This window comes from Stegastes partitus, unplaced genomic scaffold (genome assembly GCF_000690725.1).
Source record: "Stegastes partitus isolate 25-593 unplaced genomic scaffold, Stegastes_partitus-1.0.2 Scaffold2177, whole genome shotgun sequence".
Lineage (NCBI taxonomy): Eukaryota > Metazoa > Chordata > Actinopteri > Pomacentridae > Stegastes > Stegastes partitus.
This window is the reverse complement of record NW_007579908.1, coordinates 4,134-13,439: the sequence shown is the minus strand read 5'-3', so window position 1 is coordinate 13,439 and position 9,306 is coordinate 4,134. Positions and strand designations below refer to the sequence as shown.

At 42.7% G+C, this 9,306-nt stretch overlaps 1 protein-coding gene across 2 annotated transcripts in view; it reads left to right on the top strand.

Moving 5' to 3' along the window:
- LOC103374204 (oxysterol-binding protein-related protein 2-like) overlaps positions 1-9,306 on the top strand; it is a 35,930-nt gene that overhangs the window by 22,521 nt on the left and 4,103 nt on the right. For both annotated transcript variants that reach the window (XM_008304249.1, XM_008304250.1), the window contains exons 3-13: positions 121-250; positions 1,526-1,601; positions 2,902-3,036; positions 4,080-4,177; positions 4,270-4,452; positions 4,589-4,696; positions 5,964-6,053; positions 6,410-6,530; positions 7,541-7,666; positions 8,173-8,296; positions 8,634-8,724. In XM_008304249.1, coding sequence (XP_008302471.1) covers positions 121-250; positions 1,526-1,601; positions 2,902-3,036; positions 4,080-4,177; positions 4,270-4,452; positions 4,589-4,696; positions 5,964-6,053; positions 6,410-6,530; positions 7,541-7,666; positions 8,173-8,296; positions 8,634-8,724 — 1,282 coding nt within the window. The remainder of the gene's footprint in view (positions 1-120; positions 251-1,525; positions 1,602-2,901; positions 3,037-4,079; positions 4,178-4,269; positions 4,453-4,588; positions 4,697-5,963; positions 6,054-6,409; positions 6,531-7,540; positions 7,667-8,172; positions 8,297-8,633; positions 8,725-9,306) is intronic.

The following is a 9,306-nucleotide window of genomic DNA, read 5'->3' as shown; positions in this document are numbered from 1 at the left end:
AGTATCACCATAACGGCCTATTTGTGCCTGTTTCATAATATGATAAGTTTTAATCTGACTTTCTACGTCTGCGCTGAACATAATCGACTATTGTGCCTCGTTTTTTCCTTCTTCCCACAGGCCTGGATTCGGACGAGTCGTACGAGGGCGTGTCGGAGGCCAGTTTCAAAGATGCACAAGTGTTTGATAGCAGCAGCAGTCAGAAGAACAATGGATCAGTACCGCAGGAGAACGGCATCAAGAAACACAGGTACTGCTGCATTCCTGCACCGCATTCCACCTGCAGCGTGCGTATTCAGATAATTGGAGCTGCATTGTGTCGTCTTCAGAAACTACTGGAAGCCTCCTCGTGGAGCCGGTGCAGGCCTGCTCACAGCTTTTACTGACTCGGGTTGAAAAGTCCCCCTTTGTTTTCATTTAGAGATTTTTATATTTTCTTTTGTTGGCATATTTTAAAATGTTTTGCGACAAATTTGTGCATTACATTGTTGTGGATTAATATTTACTAAAGCTGAAAACAATATGAGTTTAATTTTGAATTTACTGGAGAAAAATAAATCCTGATAAATAACTTTATCATTAGGTTTGGTATCTGATTATGTTCAAAAGTTAGCCTTAAACCCCTGAAGCCCAAAAACCTGCATGAGGCTTTGAAATGGATATTACATTTTAAAAATCAAACAGCTAGAAACTGTAAAAACAATCAGATTTTCCTCCTAACAACGGCCCCTCAGCTAATCATGTGTACTCTGTTTGGTAAATGATTGAAACCAAAGCTTCAAATTGTGATATTTGATCTAAATCATGTCTTAGTTAAACATTAACCTAAAATAAACTATCTGCTCTCACCAGATTCTCCTCGGTGCAACCAGAACACGTTACGTGACTCAGATCTTTCAGCTGAACTGCAGGCAGTGTTTACACAGAGCTGCTAATAAAAGGAAATGAAACGTAAATATGTGAAATATGTGTGATATGTAGAGCCACCCTGTTTGTCTAGATACCAGGTTTCCAAAATCTGGCCACAAAAATGTGGTACAACAGTTTATAAAAGTAATTGTAATAGTAAAACACAGAAATCCATCCATCCATCCATCCATTTATTGCAATATAGCTGATACAGCACAACAGACATGGTTGACTTGTCTCTCCTTCTTGTCATGGTTGTGCTTTTCATTGAGGTGCAGGACTCTATAGTGCAGTAAAAAATGAGCCTACTGTCAGGAAACGTGTCAAGAGCAAAAAAAATGCCCAAGAACTGCTTTCAGAGAGTTGAAAACAAGGCGTACCAGTTTAGAGACGTGACTCTGGCTTTGGTTTCTGTTTATGTGAACACTGCTGTTTGTCCACAATCGTCACATCAACGTTGTCCCATACGGGGAGAATCAGTCGTGTATTCCTATTTCTTTGGATTATTTGCCGTTCCTTATCTACAAATAACTTTCCTGTCTGCTGCGCTGCTGACAGACTCGACAGACCACATCATCCTCTTATTCACAACCTTGTTTTTCTCTTCTTTCCCCAGGAAATCTCTACCTGCACCCATGTTTTCCAGAAACACTATCAGTGTCTGGAGTATCCTGAAGAAATGCATTGGACTGGTGAGGACACAGTAGTTTCCACACATGTTAAAGTGCTAGTTTACACATTTAGATAGATAGAGATAGAGATAGATAGATATTTATTGTCATATGCACAGCATAAAACAGCAGTTTAACACTGGGCATTGAAATTGTCTCGTTTGCACACTCCCATATACATAATAAAGGTGCATATTGTCTATTTACAAGTAGCAGCATGTGTGAGGTGATGTAGCAGCAGATAAACATTTAAAGTGCACAGTGCCTGGTGACACATGTTACTGGAACTTAAACAGCAGTGATCATTGTTTCTGGTTGTTCAGGAGACTGATGACCTGAGGAAACAAACTGTTTGACAGTCTTGTGGTCCTTGACTTCACACTCCTGTAGCGCCTCCCTGACGGCAGCAGTGTGAGGAGTGTGTGCTGTGGGTGTGTGTGGTCTTTAATGATGTTGTGGGCGTTCCTGATGACCCTACTGGTGTAGATGTCCTGCAGCGATGGGAAGGCCACTCTAGAGACGTTTTGTGCAGTTTTTATTATACGCTGGAGGGCCTTCCTGTCCTGCAGGGAGCAGTTCCCATGCCACACAGTGAGGGCGCCGGTGAGCACACCCTCGACTGCACCTCTGTAGAAGTTGCTGAGGATTTCGGGAGGCATCCCAAATTTCCTCAGCCTCCTGAGGAAGTACAGTTGTTTGTGCGCTCTCTTTGACAGTTCTTTAATGTTGTGGGACCAGATGAGATCACTGCTGATATGTGTGCCGAGGAATCTGAATGTTTCCACCCTCTCCACCTTAGTCTCGCCGATGTAAATGGGGGAATGCAGCACCTCCCTCCTCCTCGGGTCAAAAATCATCTCCTTGGTTTAGTAGATGACCGCATCAGTAACTCAGTGTCAAACACAGTGTACACATAAAGTCTTTCATGAGTGGTAGAATACTGTATGCTGATAATATACTAGATGTACCATGACCAGGGTAGTAAATCATTTTAGGCCATGTGGTGCTTTGTGGTGTCGGTTGATTCGCGTCGCCTTTTTTCCCTTGACACAACATAACATTTAAAGCAGGATTTCACAAGCTGCATGCTAGTTTTACTGGGTCACATTGGGTGGTATTTTAAATTATACTATGGATATAGGAACACAAATAAAAACTAATAACTAAACCAAATAGTTTTTTGAACAGTATTCAGCAGGTGTGTCGGCCTGAATCTGTACATTGGTCTCTTTACATTTTGTTTTTCGAGCATTGGTTGGATTGAAATTTAAATGATGCTACAGTTTGCTAAGTTCAGATGATGTTTTGTGCTTATTCACAGGAACTGTCCAAGATCACGATGCCCATCGTGTTCAACGAGCCTCTGAGCTTCCTGCAGAGAATCACTGAATACATGGAACACACTTACCTCATCAACAGAGCCTGCTCGCTGTCGGACTCCATAGAGCGCATGCAGGTCAGGCACATGAACACGTTTCTGCAGTTACAGCTCAACAGAGCACAATGTCTTCAAGTCAGTGTATAAACCTGAAATAAAACATCTCGTCCTTTATCTTTAACTTCCACTTTATATTTGTGTGAGTTGCTGATTACATGTGATTCAAATCTCACTGTCTAGTAAAGAAGCTAGCAGGGCTCCTGACTAACTACTGGTAGCAGTACATCATACTGTCACCAGTATTTTTCCTGAGATTATATGATATCACTCCTATAAACTGTGTACAGGCTGAACTCCTCACCTGTCTGCATGTCAACAGACAATACAATTCACGGATGTTCCCTAAACGCCTCATATGCAGGCTGTGGTATTCTTGCAGAGAGACGTGTGGCTAACAATTAACTGAAAAACAGTAAAATAAGGTGTTTTAATGTCCGACTGCTCAATTTGAAGCCAGCTCATTTTATTTACCTTTTTCTGTGAGCAGAGTTTTCTATGAGCAGATGTTGCCGCTGTGATTGAATGTAGTGGGTTACTTTTTCTTCTTACATTGACTCAGTTGTAATCTTCTTCCACCCTCATCATCAGGACCTCTCCCTCTCCACCTGCCTCTTCCTCTCCTCGTACTGTTTTCAGAAGGAAACACACTTGTTTTCGTTACGGTAGCGACCCAGGCCGAACTTAGTGTCTCTAAATCAGACCAAGATTGATATAAACTCTGACAAATCCAACCACATAAAACACACTGACAAAAAATGGTTGGAGCCCGAAATAATGTAAATAAGTGTAGGCCCACTTTGTTTATTTGACTGTGACGTTTTCAGGTAATAACAAATGGTGAATGTAAACAGCTGCACTGAAGTCTGACCAAACTGCTTTAATTAAAGCACACAGACACACATACTGTTAGTTCATTAATAAAAAATCAGCTTCAACAAGTTAATGTAAGAACATGTGGTCAGAAAAAACAGACGTTGAGGCTCACATGCACCAGATGAATAAAGGCGACTTGTTGCAGCTAAACGCGTGCTCACGTCTCGTCTGTCTTCGTCTGTCTTCAGGCAGTAGCTGCTTTTGCTGTGTCAGCAGTTGCATCTCAGTGGGACCGAACTGGAAAACCCTTCAACCCTCTGCTGGGGGAGACCTACGAGCTCACCAGGTACAAACACAAACACAAACACATCATTATTTGAAACTCGTCCTGTCTTCAGGCTTGATTTATCCTCTTGTGTTCCACCCTGCTGTCCTCAGAGAGGAACAGGGCTTCCGGCTGGTGTCGGAGCAGGTTTCCCATCATCCTCCAGTCAGTGCCTTCCACGCCGAGAGCCTGGTCGGGGACTTCGTCTTCCACGGCTCCATCTACCCCAAACTCAAGTTCTGGGGCAAGAGTGTTGAGGCAGAGCCTAAAGGGACCATCACACTAGAGCTTCTCAAGTGAGTCACTGAAAATGGTGGAAAATAGACACCATTTTTAAAACAAATTTTATTTCCTCATGACATTCTTTTGTCTCCCATCATCTCTTTTACTTCCTCTCTTCATCCTTACGTTGTCTTTTCTCTTCTCCTCCAGGCACAATGAGGTGTACACATGGAGTAACCCTTACTGCTGCGTGCACAACATCATCCTGGGCAAGCTGTGGATAGAGCAGTATGGCACCGTGGAGATAGTCAACCACAGGTATACAACAGTCTGTAAAAAGCTCGTCTGACAAAAAGTTCAAACATTTAAGATACTCGATGGTGTAAATCTGATCATTTACTGACAGTGTTTTAGATAGATTCTATTTTCTTTATCTCAGATTCTGTCCAAAGGGGAGATCGGTCCTCTATGAAGTTAAACTTAATTAACATAGACTGTATAAAAGATGGACGTAGCTACCGTGATGTCACCCGTTGGTTTCTGCACTGAGAAAATGAAGCCAGGGTTTTGCTACTTCCTGGTTGACATCTTGGATTTTTGGAAAATCGTCGGAGGGGGGCGGAGCCATAGGAGCAGCGATTGGTCAGACGGATTGAGAGGCGGGCCCTCTCTGCCCCGCCCACATTTACCGCCTTCTGCTCGCTTCGTCTGCATCGTCGCTGCCGACTGTCAATCAAGCCAGCCACGCCCCTTGCCCCGCAAAATGTTGATCATTTTTTAAAAATTCAGTATTGATTTATTTTCAGATTGGCCACCTGATCTCTGGATTTGACCATGAAAACTAATAAGAAAAACATCCTGAGCTGTAGGAATGATCTGTGATCACTTCTTTTCCAATTCATTTCTATGGGAGCCAGGGGTGTTTGGAGCCAGCAGCTAGCGGATGTAGTGATATTGAAGGTTTTTGACACTTCCGGGGCCGGTTGCTACGTCCGTCTTTTATACAGTCTGTGGTAATAAGCCAGAATTACATCAGTCTAACATTAAATCCTCCACTGGCTCACTTTAATATCCAGAACTTCTGCTCTGAACCACAGTCGAGTGAAAACGAAGCCCCGTAAAGCTGACTGATGTCTGTTTCTCAGAGCTGCTCATTATCCCGCCGTGTGCCGCCTGCATCGTCTCACTGTTGACTCTGATACTTTACTACTTGTTTACTCACTGTGTGGCTCGTCAAGCACTTCTTTAGCCTTTTTTATTTACCCAGTGAAGCTCTGCAAAGCTCACATTAAGCTCGCATATCCCTTATTTCTGGCACGCTCTGTCGTATTTACACGGTCGCCAGATTTCCACCAGGAGCTGTGACGCATCTCACACAGATTGAAAAACACGTAGACTTTTTTCTCCTTCTTTAGATCTCTAATATGAACTTAAAGCAAACTGATGCATGTTAATTTAAGAATGTTTAAGGTTTTATTGCATAATCTGTCAACAAATGATCTAATCTAACATTGTTCACTGTGACTTAGAAAACTCAGCTAATGAAGAGGTGCTTGTTCTTCTTCTCTCCTGTTTTCTCCTGCAGCACTGGAGACAAGTGTGTGTTGACCTTCAAGCCATGTGGGATGTTTGGCAAAGAGCTGCACAAAGTGGAGGGATACATCCAAGACAAGAGGTTAGAAGTTAGTCTTACATCACTGCTGCTCACTTACAGTATGAAAAATAATGTTATTGTTTGCAAGATTTGTCATATTTTTCTTGTTCTAATCATTTTCCATTTGCTTCTGCTTTGTTCAAGTATCTCGTGTCTGTCTTTTCTCGAATATGAACTCTTCGTCTGTCACTTCTTTCCTCCGTTTCTTATTCTTCCTTTTGTCCTTTTCTGTATTCTTCCTCCTCCATACTGCCTTCTCTTCCTCTCCACCTTCCGTCTTGTCTCGTCCTGCCTTTCTCCTTTCTTATCTCGGCCCTCTTCCCCCATTTTCCATCCTCTCTTCTTCCTCTGCTAACATTTTTTTTCTTTCTGTCCAGTAAAAAGAAGCTGTGTGTCATCTACGGGAAGTGGACCGAGTGCATGTGGAGTGTCGACCCTCAGGCGTACGAGGCCCACAAGAAGTCGGAGAAAAAAGGAGATAACAAAAAGCATAAAAATGTAAGAACAAATCTGAGCCTCTGTGTCTGCTGTTTGTTTGTTTCGTTTTTTTTGAAGGAATGCTAAACGTGGCTACAATTAATGTTTTCGGAGCGGATTGCTGGATAATCTTTTTAGTGGTTATTCTCGTGAGTTAATCGTAGCAGCTGTACTTGCTTGAAGACGTTCCACCTCTCATCCAAGAGGCAGTTCTGACTGACTACTTGGGAGTTCCAGATACTTATATCCTAAAGGAGCCATTAACACCTGAGTTTCGGTTTCAATTGAGGGTTTGTTGCTCCTCCTGCCTTGTTAGTGCTCCTCCTGCCACAATGGGGTTCGTTAGGGTCTTAGGTGGCTAGGTGTGATGTGGTTTCATCTTCCTGGGGAGAGATCTTAGGACTGAATTGTAAACAGGTGAGAGGTGAAGCCTCAGATCTCCACCTCTGTTGAGGGATGGTCTTTCCAGTTGGAAATAGATGGATTCTTTCTCCCCTCTCTCAAACCATCTGTCCTCCCTGCAGGCCAAAATCTGTACGTTGTTGTCTTCAAATGAGTGTCCTTTGTCCTTAAGATGCAGGTGGACTGCTGAGTCCATAACCTGAGGAGGTGGCTAGCCAACTCCTCAGGACAGGACTGAGTTTATAATACTGATATAAAACCTTTAAAAACACTTTAACACTAGTATTTTTGTTTTTCTTTAACTGCTGTTTATTCACTTTGTGGTCAGTTCCATTTCTTTATTTCCTTTCTGCCTTGATTTTCTGTTGGTGTCCACAGCACCCTGTGTGATCTGATCCAGGTAAACCTGCAGACTTGTGTAGATCAGTGCTTCAGGTTTTTAGGTTTTTGGCTTTAGTCTGCTCATGTATTTGTAGTGACGTGCAATAGCTGCAAAATGCATGTAGTTTTCCTAATGGAAATACTTCAAACGAACCATGGTATGTAGATGAAGTACACATTTGTATTGTGAAGTTGCCTGTGAATATTTCCAGTGTGTGAGTAGTGACACAGAGGTGTTGGTTTTCCAGGAGGAGCCTGACGGAGCTGAGAACGACGATGCCGACGACATGCCCGAAGTCCAGGAGACGGTGTCCGTTGTACCAGGAAGCACTCTGCTGTGGAGGATAGACTCCAGACCAGCACACTCTGCAACGGTACTGACGTCACACAGGCACACCCACAGCCTTGAACAAACACCGTCACACTGGGGCAAAGCACACAACCCAAACAGTAGCATAAAATCAGAGATTAGTTTGTTTTATATCAGCTCTTGACATTGACAAACTGTGACAAGCCTGGGTGGTGAGGCAGGTGTTGGCACTGGGCTTTAAAACTGCTGCTTAGCCGGAGCTTTACTGTGTTGGTTTTGTCCAGCTTCCTCCCACAGTCCATGTAGATCAACTGGTGATTGTATGTTGGCTGTAGGTGTTTCTCCACCCAGTGTGTAAGCATGGACAGGCTCACCACAGGATAGAATGAATAAACTGATGGACATTTAGGTGCTTTTCAGGTACAAGAAGTTCTGAACATGCAGCCCAGTAAACCCACAGTAACTGTTTTCAATAGATGTACCTAACATAATGGTGCTGGTCAGTGATAGGGCAATAAGAGGACGTTCATTTCCAGACACTCATCCTTGTTCCTGCTCTTCCTTCTCCAGATGTACAACTTCACAAACTTTGCAATGTCTCTCAATGAGCTGGAGCCCGGCATGGAGGCCATCTTGGCGCCCACCGACTGTCGCTTCAGGCCCGACATCAGAGCCATGGAGAACGGCAACATGGGTAATTTGATTTAAGGCTCTTATCGGCGTTTAGTGTGCCTCTGTTTGCTTGTGCAGCAACTTGTTGACCTTTAAAATATGTTGTTAGTGACACAAACCAGTGATGCAACATTTCACTCTGCAGCGTGATCTGTTCAAGCAATTCAATACAAAGAATAATATGAAAATGCTGCCACCTGCTGGATGCCTGCGTTATTGTCCTGCGTGATCTTTACTTCAACATGTTTAATAAAACTTAATTAACCTCAAATAAAAAAAATGTATTTTAGCTCAAGCTCCTTTTATCTGATCAATGAATCTTGCAATTTTCAGACCTTTTTTGTGTTGTTTTTGTGCAGAAGAGGCGAGTAAGGAGAAAGAGAGGCTGGAGGAGAAACAGAGAGCAGCCAGGAAGGAGCGAGCCAAGAGCGATGAGGAGTGGTCTACTAGGTAACGGTCACACAGCTACACACCAGAGCTAAGCTTCAACGCTCTCCGTCGTTTACTTAGTTTCACTTAAGCTTCCAGATGGTTTAAACACGGCAACACTGTTAGACTGACTTTATTAATCCCAGAAGGAAATGTCAGGTGTTACAGCAGCAATACACAACAAGGGGTAAACAAGGAAAAGACAACACAGGATAATAGGGAATAGAATAGAATAGAATAGAATAGAATAGAATAGAATAGAATAGAATAGAACTTTATTGATCCCTTTGGTGGAAACCTCAGGGAAATTGCTGTATAAAAAAAATGAAGGTTAAATAAGTTAAAATAAAATAGGATAAAAATAGAGAAAATATAATCTAGAAAAGTCAACAAATTTACAAGAATATATAAGAGAGATAAGAGAAATGTGCTTATAATGAAGCATTAAAGAGTCTTATAGCTGTTGGGAGGAACGACCTCCTGTGATGTTCCTTGGAGCGGCGAGGTTCTATCAGTCTGTTGCTGAAGCTGCTCCTCGTGAGCGTTCACAACAAACCAGTAAGCAACTAAATGTAAAATATGAGGTGCATCATGTGAAGCAGG